The 13,859-nt window shown below is 32.7% G+C and overlaps 1 protein-coding gene across 1 annotated transcript in view; it reads left to right on the top strand.

The window, feature by feature from the left end:
- The window catches only part of HELRODRAFT_67097 (hypothetical protein), a gene marked incomplete at both ends in the record, with an annotated part of 79,651 nt that overhangs the window by 18,987 nt on the left and 46,805 nt on the right, over positions 1 to 13,859 (top strand). Inside the window, 6 exons of the mRNA XM_009024277.1 lie at positions 5,871 to 6,017; positions 8,335 to 8,467; positions 8,531 to 8,675; positions 8,968 to 9,167; positions 9,881 to 10,007; positions 10,063 to 10,246. Of these exons, the coding sequence (XP_009022525.1) occupies positions 5,871 to 6,017; positions 8,335 to 8,467; positions 8,531 to 8,675; positions 8,968 to 9,167; positions 9,881 to 10,007; positions 10,063 to 10,246 (936 nt within the window). The remainder of the gene's footprint in view (positions 1 to 5,870; positions 6,018 to 8,334; positions 8,468 to 8,530; positions 8,676 to 8,967; positions 9,168 to 9,880; positions 10,008 to 10,062; positions 10,247 to 13,859) is intronic.

The raw sequence follows: 13,859 nt of genomic DNA, 5'->3' as shown, positions 1-13,859 counted from the left end.
GACAAACAAAGGTAGCAATAACTTTTTGTACCTGAAATCTTTGCGAAAATACATAGTCAGCCCTCCATGACCCATGTCATGCTTCCTAACATAGTGAACGAACCAATACCCTGGTGGCATCGCTAATCTGACGGAATTGTTACCAACCGTACCATGCCACGTTTCAGTAAGCACCAAAACATCTAAACCATCACACATAAGCCCATGAATAACGTTAACACTTGACCCAATTGACCTCACATTCAACAACCCAAGTCTGACTTTGTTTACTAGTCTGCCACCGTTGAATTCATCATCACGCAAGAAAAAATTGTTTATAACCAGCTTAGTCAGACTAGTTAGAGCCAGTTCTACCATTGATTAATTTGATTTTTGTTTGCAGAAAACCGCACTATCTTCCACCTTCCCACATTTCCTCTTACCCGGGATAAAAAAAAAACCCTCCTTGCATCCCACTTCCATATCTTAGCCTCATTGAGTAATTTTTTAAGTTTAATTCTCTGGTCATTACTGAGATCGTGACTCAACCGGCACTAGCCAAGTCTTCATCCAGTGACTTCATATTTTGAATGTTTTTGAAGACCACCATCTTAACCTCGACATTGTTGATTTTATGAAAATTGGCCTGAGAGTACTGTCACTTTTTTTGCCGAGCCGCATCATTATCAGTATGTTCTTCTCACCACTCTTGTTCCAGGTCAAATAATCAATAATTTTACAGACCCTTGCCTTGTCGTCAAGACCTTCACCATCCATCCATCCATCAACGTCTTTTAAACATTCTTGACATCTGCATTTAGAGACTGAAAGCTTTTCCGCACCTCCCTACTAACTACGTCGGAAAACGATTTATACATTTCAGTTTTCAAGCTAGCAATTTGATCACAGAGATTAGTGCCCGATGTATCTGATTCATTTTCTTTTCATTTGAGTTTATGATTGTTTTAATAGCGGTGACGTCAGATATAATCTTTTTGTTTTCTTCCCTAAACTTTTTATTTCAGCAATTATATATATATATATATATATATATATATATATATATATATATATATATATATATATATCAAAATCACAGCATGTTCGGCGTTAGTTAACTTCCAATTTAACTTTTCGATTTTTCTAACGGTTGATCGTAAATCATCTTCAAATTTCATTAGTTCAAAACCAAAGTTTTGTTTATTTTATGCAAAATAGAACAGAAAATCTCTTTTCAGTATTCTTATACCTTCTTCGGTTTTCAAATTGATATGTTGTTTTTGTGCCCAGATGCCCAAATATATATGTAAATTATATTTCATATAATTATCTATGTTTAGGTATTTTTTGAATTTCTATTCTGTGCTTGTAAATTATGTTTCATTACTTTGGTATTATCTTATATATAAATGCAAATAGCACGAGGTTGTATTTTATTATTGTTGGCTTTGTAAACGATCCTGGAATTTAATTTTTCTACTTAGATTAATAAATCAGGTTATTCGAAAGCAAACTTATATATATATATATATATAAACTGTGCCTCTACTCTATTTTTTTGATTCTTTGTTTGTTTAAAGTAAATACTTAGTTTTACAATCTTTCATTATCGATGATTCCTCTGTTTCTAAATTTATTGATAGGAAGAATTTGAATTGCCCATTGTTGAAAATTTGTTATCAGATGTTTTTGTTCTATGAGTATTGATTCGTCTAGTTGTTATTGTAATTTAAGATTTCAACATTGTGGTCTTTAATTTTAGTTTTGTGTTTCTCTTTCTCTTTACAGCGCCATTTTGTACGTGCATCATAAATCTTCTCGATAACTTGGTCGTCGTCATACCAATATATTCAGAATTATGGTGCCCACACTCACCAATATTACATTTGAACAAATATATTAGATGGCTATGATCCATTATCGATTCTGGTTTACTAGTACAGTTGTTTTTCATCACAAGAGATGACGTTCTTTGGTTGGAATAGTATATTCGTAGTTTAATATTATTGTTTTCGTTGGTTGCTTGGACGTTATATTTTATGATTCTTTTCATGATTTTTTCATCCTGTACGAAAGCGGTTGACATGTGATTCTTATATAATATATTACTATGTTATATTTTACAATTCATCTAATTATTATTCAATTACTGATGTACCATGTGAGTTTAAATTTAATCTGAATAATTTTTTAAGTATTTTGCACATAAATTCGCGTAGTCTCTTGCCAAAGTTAAATGACATTAGTTGTCTTATATCAGATATAAATAATCTGAAGGTAATTTCCATAACGGAAACATGATTAAACGACGATTCTGCGGGTTTAGTAAAATTAGAAGAATTTAATTTTAAATATAGTAATAGAATTTTTAAAACTGGTGGAGGTACAAGCATATTTAGTATTATAAAGATATAGTATATAGTTCGTAACGATTTATTCAGTAAGAATGGGATTTTTGAATGATTGACAATTGAGATTAATTTTGTTGTTAACAAAAACGAAAGTGGAATAATTTACTTTATATATCGCCTTCCAAATACTGATATAAATTTTTTCATTAATGAATTAAATTTTTCGCTACGTAAAATTGGTTCTCCAAAAACAGAATTTACTTGGTAGGGGATTTTAACATCAATCTTTTAAATGACGATTGCAATAAATTCAAACATGGCTTTCAGACATTTCTAGAATCTTTTATATGTAATCAAATGTTCTGTCTTCTTTAGAAATAAGTGTTCAACAGGGAAAGTTTATGGCTTTCAGCGAATTCCAGAATCCGTTTACCGTCTTCGTTTGGAGACCCGTAGCCAAAGCCTTCATGGACACCGTGGAACCCATTTGCTTTATCTCTAACATGGCCGTTTAGGTCGCCACATATCAATGGTATCTCTGATGATGGTGTTTTCCTGACGGCATCTGAGAATGTGTTCCAGAAGTCATTTTTTGGCGTCTTCAGATTCACTGGTCTGTGGTGCATATGCAGAGAAAACAGTCAGAACCTGTTTTCCCATTCTGAGTTTAATCAGTATTAGGCGTGAGCTGATTCAAACTACCTCCAGTATATTTTGTGCCAGTGACTCCCGTATGAAAATTCCCATTCAATTTTGGACTGTCTTTTGGCCATTCCAGAACAACTTGTAACTTGTGAGAAAGACACCATTTGATTTCCATCTTGTTTCCTGCAGAGAACAGATGCCAGCCTTTTGCCTTTCCAGCATGTGGACGATCTTCATGGAGCTTCCAGTAAACGATCCAGTATTTAAAGTGCCAAGTCTGATATTCCAGGAGGAAACGCCCGATTTTCCGCAACATCCCTCCACTGTTGCGTACTTCCTGGATATTGTCACCCCTTGACCATTTAATGTCTTCCAGTTAATAAGGAATCTTTTTTTGTGGTGACATAGAAGATGTTTGGGTCAATAAATTTTTATATCTGGAATTGCCAAATTCCTAACGACAACCACCAGTTATAAGCAGTTGGCCTAGCCTTTTTGCTGGAAGCACACAAGGCAGCGCAGTTGCAGTTTATCTCGTGCTGAAAAGAACACTGTTGTAAGCAGTGCACTTAGCCTTTGGGTCAGAAGTCCCTGTTCCACAAGGCAGTGGATTTAAAATTGAAGATTATCCGCTGTTGAAGCCGTTGTCCTAGGTTCCTCCGCCTTTTTCATCGTTATCTTCTTTCTTCTGGTACAGTTGGTTCGCGGCATCTTATTCCGTATTATTCGATGCAATCCTAGAAGGTTTTCCTGCCTAGAACTTTTCCCTATCCCCCACCTGGGGACGCGCCTCATAGCCAGTGCACCCCAGCATGAAGCATAATTGTCTGCAATGAATAATCAATTTCACTTTTAAAATTTTATTTTTTGCAATTATACTACGCTTTATTATTATTACTTTTGTAATCAAAATAAATAATTAAGAGGTTGTTTTTCATAAATATATAGCATATAAACATCTTGTAGGTAATACAAAATTATTTCACAAACGAATTTTGTATAACGAAATTTCTATATAGAGTTTATATCCTGGAACCATCAAGTTCGTTCTACGGAAGTTAGACTGTATATACATACACTGTACATTTAATTCCGCCTTGTATGAATGCTGATGGAAAAACTAACATGAATATATCGAAATATTGAGAAACAATCAAGAAATTAGCACAAACTATTCTGCATTTATAGTGGCAATGTGAAATTATCTGGAAATATTTGCGGATCTAGGGGAGGCGAGGATGCCCCCGTTATGAGCAGTATTTTCATTAAAAGTCAGTAAAACTCAGTTTTTACATAGGATTGTTAAAATATAATTTATATAGTCAGAAATAATCAGAAAAATATTATTTATTGATCAGAACAATACAAGCGCTCTTGGCTAGCTAACTGAAAAAAAAAGATCGAAGGAAACATATCTCTAAAGCAAAGTAAACAGAACTTATTGTAAGTCATAAAATAAATGTTTTAGAAACACACGTATATATTAGTTCAACAAAGAAAACATCGTTTAAACTACAAAGCTACCGAAATTGGTGTGAGAGTAGAAAAAAGTCACCAGCATAATTTTGGGCCACACTAGAAAAAATTTTGTGTAGTTTCTCGGCTTTCCCTATCAAAGTTGTTGTCTAAACCGCTTTTGTCTGAAATTATTAAATGGTTAAGATGATCTGGACAGGTGCTAAAAAATTTGTTCCAGATGTCGGGATCGGTAATAAAAAGGACGCTTGCTAACAGTTCGAGATTTATTTGTTCATTTGTTTTGGTAGGCCTATCTAATACGCATGCACGCACATTGGGGCAGCTGAATGTTTGCAATTAGTTTAATGTAAGATGCCTGGCGACGCATGCACGGTACAGCTGTAAAGAAAATGTTATTTTATTTAACTACAGTTTTTCAATTTGTAACTCCTCTGATAACACCAAATTTATTACTTCAGAGCGTTACGAAGTACGTTCGGTCATCTTGAGGTGACTAAATAAATACACTTATTCAGATATTGTTTAATTTTGTTAAAATGCGTATATTCTGTATATTCTAATGAATGATTTATAAACTTTTTAAAATTTAATCATGAAATCAAATAACGCAGTCATAAGCAACATAGGTTTAAGTGTTGAAAAATATAAAACGGTAATCAAAAAAACTTTTCTGTTAATGTTTTCTTTAGTTTTTTAAGTTGATTAAACATTACATTACAGAATACAAGAACTTTGCTGAAAGTTTTGTTTTGCATGGCGTTTATAAGCGTTACCACGCATTCATCTAGTGAGTTCTAAGCTCCACTTCGCCGCTTTATTAAGTGCTTGAGTCTCGAAATTTAGCATCATTTTACACTACTTGAAGAATGAATTTCATTGTTTGTCGGTGAAAAAACAGAATTTAATTTAAAATAACTCTAATGGAAATTTTTTTTAGCTGAATACGAACCAGTATTTTTAAATTAGTTAATTTAGTTTCTAGTTTAGAATTTAATTTAAAATAACTCTAATGGAAATTTTTTTTAGCTGAATACGAACCAGTATTTTTAAATTAGTTAATTTAGTTTCTGGTGGTCCTAAACAAAATCTAATGAAATAAACACAGCACGGATATCTTGTATGTTCATTCAAATCATTTTTTGGAGGCGAAAATATGTTCAGTTGCTTCTGCCCAGATTTAGTATTCATTGCTTGTTGGTCTAAAAATTAATACATATATTAGCCGTGAAGCTCTCAAAAACCGTTTAAAACATTTCACTGTGCTGCGTATTTGTCTGTCTATGCCTGTGCACGCATGTGTGTGTTGGATTTGTTTTACCTTTTGATATTTGTAATTATTTCAGATGAATTATATTTATACCTTCATTTATTTATTTATTTACAATCTGTTCTAACTTTTTGTATTTATTAATTCAGAGAAAAGGTTTCTCAAATTTGGGGAAAAAGAAATAGAGCTTAATAACAATTTTCGGTTATACATTGTGACGAAACTTAGCAATCCACATTACTCTCCTGAAATATCTTCAAAAACAAATATAGTTAACTTTGCCGTCAAAGAACAAGGTAAAATTAAACTCATTTTTTAGAGTTCCATACATCTGATATTGGTGAATTTCATTTTTAAATATTTTTCGTAAAATTTTTGTCTCTACCGCTTTTAGTACGTTCTTTATTGCTTTCGTCGCTGCGACGGTGGTAATTGCAGTGGGGTTGGTGATCATCGCCGTGGTGATCGTACAGTTAACGGGCCGGGCCAATGAGAAGTTTCGCTCTTCTTGCCAAAGTAGGTACCGGCCTTTTCGTACGCTCGCAAGTCTTCTTTCAAGCGTTGATTCATCGTATTTAATATTTTATTCATTAAAACACTATATATTTACTTTTGATAAATTTTATTGCTATTATTAAAGTAGTCTCATGGTTCAATAAAACTCGTCAAATAAATTGACAATAAAATAATATTAACAATAATTCTTATTTATATTAATCTATAGAATATTATTAATCTCATTGTTATTATTGTTATTATTATATTGTTATTGTGTTGTTAGTAATTCTAACTTAATTAATCATTAATTAAATGGGAGCTACTGTTGTTCTTCTGTTGATCTGATGGGCTCCGGAGAACTGATAAACACTGACAAACTGATGAGCACTGACGAATTAATGAACACGAACTGATGAACACTGATGAACATTCTTTGTAGTCTGAATCATGGATACGTTCAAAAATAATCTTTAACGTGGTTGCCCGTGCTTGTCTGTCATGCCCACAACTGCTACCTGCAAACGACAACTGTTGTCCTACCTGCAGACCTCCATGCTACCTGCAAATGAAAACTGTTGTTCTACCTGCAGATCTCCTTGCTACCTTCAAACCACAACTGTTGTCCTACCTGCAAACCGGGGCTACAACCTGTGGACAAATTTGCAGCGTATCTATTTCACAATCTGTCCTTGCAGTCTGTTGTTCCTGTAATCCCAGTATGCCTAGTACTTTTAGACTCTTTGCCAGATTAAGAATTTTAAGCTTGTCACTAATCATACAATTTGTTTCAGAGGCGATTGAGAGCTCACTAACAGACTACTTGCTCCCAGCTTTCAAATAAATTTCTATAGCAGGCAATGAATCAATCAGGCAATGGTTAGAAGACATCACACCAGCTTAGTTTTTCTCACCAGGCAATTTAATTTTGACTTTTATACATCTTTATAATACAAGTGATTAACTTGTTCGGTGATCCGCTGCCATAACTGAACCTAAGTACAGCTTGAAAGTGTCAAGTTTTTTTTATTTTTTTATTGAACATCTGAACATCACGAGTTAGCTTGAATACCCTTTTCAGATCACTCCACGATTGACGATAATTTAGAGTTGGAAGATTTATATGGTGACAGAATAAGATAAAGCTAAATGACTAGGATTGAAATGACTAAAAATTAAACCTAAATAACTTTTGCATTTATATATGCAGCAATAAATATGCTTACAGAATGTTAGATCGCAGTCATTAGTCCCTCCCAAATAATTTATTTCATTTGCGTAATTTAAATGATTTCTAATTATTTGATATAAGTTATTGAAAAAAATTATCCTTCTTGTCCCCATATCTAAAAACTATTTGCAAAGACATCTGATAAAATAAACAAAATATGACCCAAAACACTGCCCTGTGGCACCCCACAAAAATCACCTGTATCTTACATTGAACAATTAACTTTTACCTAAGAAAGATCTATCTATCTTCAAGTAATTCCTTATCCAATCCACAATTAAATCATTCATTCTATGTGATAAGATATGAAATCTCTAATTAGAAACATGTACTATACTCAGTCTGACATAAAATCATTAAATCGAAAAAGGTTTTTAAAAAATAAGATGGAGGAGCAAAATATTTTTTCTTGAATAATTGATTTATTTATTATTTATTCAAAATCTACGAATCGCAAATTACAAAAAAATAAATGAAAAATGTAGATTTATGGAGACCAGATACGACTTAAAAGTCTTGTAAAAGCCACCGTGAAAAACAGAAACTCAATATTAAAAGTCTGGAAAAATATCTACAAAGGGAAAATGTCATTTTTAAATGAAAACATTAATATTCAATCACAGTTAATTAAAAACGAAGTCGTACAAGTAACTAAGGAGGTTCATATAATTTTAAGAGTGTCATAAATAAATTAAACAAAACCAATCTAAATAATTAAGTTAATGCTCAGAAAATAAAAACAAGTTTCATCCCATGATGTTAAGATAAGAACATTTTACATGGTAAAATAATCAAATCACAAATGAAAATTTTATCAATGATATAAAAAAATCACATTGAAACTGAAAAGTCTAATATATATTAATAATGTAACAAAATTATTTTAGGGTTGGAAAATCAGTTGCTTGGAGTTGTCATTAGAAAAGAAAGACCTGAATTAGAGGAGCAAAAAGATATCTTAGTTCGTAATATTGCCAACGGAAAGAAAAAAATTAAACAATTAGAAGACGATATATTGCGGTTTTAAATAACGTATATTACATGATTATCATCTAGATTTAATTTTGTTTGACCGTTTTACAGATTGCTGAACGAAGCGAAAGGTTCTCTTCTTGACGATGAACAGCTACTTCTGACGCTGCAAACATCGAAAGCCACATCTCAAGAAGTTCATGATTCCCTGATGACGTCGGAAGCAACTGAAGCTAAGATTGATGAAACAAGAGAGGTGGATTTTCATTATTTTTTACTTTGGTTGAACGATTTACTTTATAAAATTCTTTAATACGTTAGTCAAATATGTATAAACAATGTTTTATTCTTAGTCAATAAAATTTAATTAAAAAGAAAACGTATAAGATTGCGGTTAAATTTGTTCAACTTTAATATTAAAAATTGACCATGATTTTGTTTACAATTTTCTCAACATTTTCAAGCTAAAGGCATATACTGTTTAAAAAAATTAACACTGTAGCGTTAATGTTATTTTAAAGTAATAAATAAATTACGATTATTTGCAGGGTTATCGACTCAGCGCGGAGAGGGCATCTATATTGTTTTTTGCTTTGAATGATGTGGGTGCTATTGATCCCATGTACAAATTTTCATTGGAATCCTACATCGATTTATTCAATTTGTCTATTGATAAATCTCACAAAAGTTCAAAGTTGGAAGAAAGAATTGCACATCTGAATGAATATCACACATATTCCGTTTATAGGTTTTTAAGAAAATATTCTTGTTTTTAGGCTCTTTCATCAAATAATATATAAAGTAAAATTTAAAATTACAATTTGATATTTTATATACAAGTGATCGTAATACATCTTTGCTAAACGAAAATAATCATAAATATACAAACAAAATGTTCTCTGAATTAGACGAAAATTTTAAGCAAATTGAAAATTTCGATACTATACCGACATATTTTGTGTGTTAAATATGTTGAATGTAAGAGGTGATAATAGTGAAAACAAATGAATAGTAGTTGCATGTTTGTGAATGGCTATGATAACTAGAAGTTATCAAATAATTTTGGAAAAAACGATACAGCAATAATTGTACAGTAAAAAATTCTTAGTTATGTTTAATTAAATAAAGAATAGACGAATAAACCAACGCACGTTGTTAAATTAACAAGATAGCAGCCTAGTAAAATGTGGTTTTGAAAATTTTCAACAACGTTTTTAGATATTAAAAAAATTATATATAATGTATTGCCAAGAACATTTTTATTTTTTGGATGGTGTTATTACCAGTTTTTATATTTTTTAGAGCATACTTTGTTTTGGTTTGTTTTTTGATATCAGTTTATTTGAATTTTACTTATTAGAATTCAATAAATTATTTTAATAAAAATATTTTTACATTTTTGTGTAGATGTTTCTATTTGTATTGTTGTTGTTAATCATTTTATACAAATTGATTCAACAGATTTGCATGCCGCGGCATCTTTGAAAAACACAAGCTGATTTTTTCTTTCCATATGTGCATAAAAATTTTAAAATCTGCTGGAAAGATAAATACTGAAGAGTATAATTTTTTTCTATACGGCGGAATTGTAAATTTTTTTTTTTTAAATTTTCTGTTTTTGATGCATTTTTTAAATGTTACAGGTACTGGATCGAGATAATCAAATGGATAACCCTTGTAATTGGTTACCAAATGCATGTTGGGACAACATTACTGAGCTGGATAAATTGACAAACTTTCACGGTTTAACCACTTCATTTGAACAATATCAAAAAGATTGGAATACCTGGTATACAACAGCTGAACCAGAAACTTCAACTCTTCCAGGTTTTTTTGGCATAGATTTTAAATATATAATTCAAACCAAAACGGCATGTTTTGGAACAATGAGAAAAGAAATCGATAAAAATATAAACTGGCCTTTACAAACTTTTATTTATTTTTTGTCAAATCAATCAATCGATAATCTTTAAATTAGAGTTGCACTTTTAGTAATTTACAAAATTAATCAATCTTCGTTTAGCGTCCAGAGACCCAGTCTCTCGAAGTAGGACGTTGTTCTCTTTGGCATCAACGTTTTGTGCCAAATTAGACGATCAATTGTATCCATTTCATTTAAATTTAGAACTTTCATGTCTTGCTCGATTGTTTGCAACCAGGACTTCTTTAGACGGTCTTTGGGACATGTGCAAGGTACTTCAACATCTGCAAGAAAAGTTATGGCACTGTTTCCACTTCGTTTGACATGACCAAACTACCGCAGACGGTGTTGCCGGCATTCGTCCTTTGTAAACCAGCACGACGCAGGATTTCGGTAGATTTGATGGGGTCCTTCAGACTAATTTGTTGCATCCATCGAAGCATTTTCATATCGGTTCGGTGAAGTTGTTGTTCCAGTTTGGTTGTCATTGGCCATGTTTCTGCACCATATAACAACACCGGACGTATCACTGATTTATAAAGTCTTGATCGTAGTGGTAGTGGGATGTCAACTTTGTCGTGGAATCTGGAGAAATTGCTCAATGCCGACTGAATGGAACTATAGCATGACAGTCCCGCTATACAAAGGCAAAGGTGATCCATCGTATCGGGATATACGTCTGATAGAACACTCTCTGAAAATTGTCGAGAAAATCATTGAGAGAAGATTAACGTCGTGCATCAAAAATTCATGCAATTCACATCCTTTGGCAACTGCAAGAAAAGTACCTCGCAAAGCATCAACAACTATCACACATTTTTGTAGACCTTGAGAAAGCATTTGATCGAGTTCCCCGTGAAGCAATCAGGTGAAGTCTACGACAACTCATTCCAGAATATCTTGTTCAACTTGTGATGGAAATGTATACGAATACTAAGACTCTTGTCAGCACAACGGTTGGAAACACAGATGCATTTGACATCGGCGTTGGAATTCATTAAGGCTCGATTCTCAGTCCACTGTTATTTATAACTACGATGGAAGAAATCACAAAACCGATACGCACTGGTGACATTTGGAATCTAATATCAAATCAATTCTCGATTCTTGATTCTCAGTCCACTGTTATTTATAACTGTGATGGAAGAAATCACAAAACCGATACGCACTGGTGACATTTGGAATCTAATATATGCTGATGATATCGTTTTAACAGCCACGTCTGAGCAGAATGCAGCACAGATGTTTGAAGATTGGAACACCAATTCAATCAAGTGTCAGCAGTGTAACCAGTGGTGTCACAAACGTTGTTCAAAAATAATTAGTACTTTATCAAAAGTGTCCAATTTTGTTTGTCTTGCTTGCATCAATCCAAAACAACAAATTTGAAATAGCACTGTTTTTGAAGCCATTAAAGGTAGAGATAGTCACATCGTTTCAATATCTAGGGGATGTTCTGGATTGTACTGGAACATCTTCGTAGACGACATCTTCATCATCTCTCCAACCATCACCGATATATACAATCTACAAAATATGTTTCTAAATAATTCTCATCTAAAATTTACAATAGAATTGAGTGTTGACAAACGTCTTGCGTTCCTTGACTGTTTGGTAGAACAGAAAGACGAACATTTACTTACCAAAGTGTACGTCAAACCTTCCAACTCTGGTCAGGTCCTAAACAACACATCCGACTGCCCTACACGTTACAAAAACAACGTTGTTTACAACTTCATTCACAGAGCATACAAAATTTCTTCTGACAACGATATTTTTAACATCTAATTAGCCCGCATCAAACAATTTCTGATCAACAACTACCCAAACAAAATAGTCGACGACTCAATCAAAAATATCTCCTGAAAGTCAACAGTAATCCACTCACACAAAAATCTCAAGAAGTATTAACTAAAACAGTCATACCATTATATTACAGAAATCAAATACATGACAACTAAAGAGTCGATGAATCGCAAATTAAACGCATCATTCAAAACAATATTACCGTCTGTGATAACAACAAGCGTCTACAACTCATCATGTATTATAACACAAATCGCTCATCAAACATCGTTATAAAAAAACAGCAATAACCCATCATTACCTGCGTCGGAGAGGACAAAAGTTGTGTACCGTTTTACGTGTCCTGTGCCACACTGCGTTGCGGATAACTACATCGGTCACACTCGTACTACTCACTCCCGCAGGCTCACCTTACATGTACAGGACGGTGGCATTAAGGACCATATGTTTAATGCGCACCGCACGAACCTCACCTCGAAACTAGCCATACTCAATGCGAATACCAAGATACTCGACACAGAAACCCACCCGGATAGGTTTGTCACTAATCGTCGAAAATCCTACGTCGTCGCGTCACTCACTACCTTATGTGATAATTAATATCCATGCCTTGCTTTATTTACAATCGATAATTAACATACATTACTATTCCACCTATTCACACATTAGCATAATATATTTATTCATATACACTCGTACCATCCCACCACTCCAAACACGTTTCGTTGTCATTCCAAACTTGCAATATCGATATTCGTACTTCTACCTTCACTTCCAGTATTTAACTTTTGAAATTAATTTCACATATTTTGTATCCCTATATTTTATTATCAGTTATCTTAACATTTAATTTATTTTATTGGCAAGTTAAGTACCTTTACTCAAATTTCCTATACTTTTTACATTAATTTTAATTTAATTTCCTTAATCATTTTACGCTTATATTTTCCCAATTTGGTTCGTTTATTCTTTTTGATTTTACAATTTTAAATATTCAATTCGTTTTTAATAATTTAAACGTAGGCTCTGATGATGACATACGCTGTCGAAACGACGTCGTCAGCCGATCGAAATGCTTGACCAGTTTAATAAAATTGAGTTACAACAATTGCGTCTTATTGAACAAACCCAAAAGAAATTAATTAATACAAAATGGGCAAGAACATTCAACCAAATTTGTTATAACAAAAACTTCGTGCTAAACTATATATATATATATATAAATATATATATATATACCATGCCATATATATATATATGGTATGGTATGGAGAATTTATATAGCGCCCCTCTATGTAAAACTCAGAGGCGCTGTTCGAGAAGCTGCCGATCAAAAAAGTGATGTTTAAGTCGTTTTCGGAACATGTCTCTTTCATCCATACTATCAACGACATTATCGGGCAGTTTATTCCAAATTTATTGCAGCCACTGAGAAACGACGCCGTCCATAATTTTCTGTCCTGAACCTAGGAACCTGGCAGAGGATCTGAGTTTTTGCCCCCAGCAGCCGTAGGGACAGGCACGATCAGCTGTATATCTATATATATATATATATATATATATATGTATATCAGCATATATGTATATCTATATATATGTATACCTATATATATGTATATCTATATATCATATATGTTTATCTATATATATGTATATCTATATATATGTATATCTATGTATATCTATATATATATATATATGTATATCAGCTGT

This window comes from Helobdella robusta, assembly GCF_000326865.2.
Source record: "Helobdella robusta unplaced genomic scaffold HELROscaffold_4, whole genome shotgun sequence".
Lineage (NCBI taxonomy): Eukaryota > Metazoa > Annelida > Clitellata > Rhynchobdellida > Glossiphoniidae > Helobdella > Helobdella robusta.
Note: the sequence above shows the minus strand (reverse complement) of the source record. Positions and strands in the feature narration are given on the sequence as shown.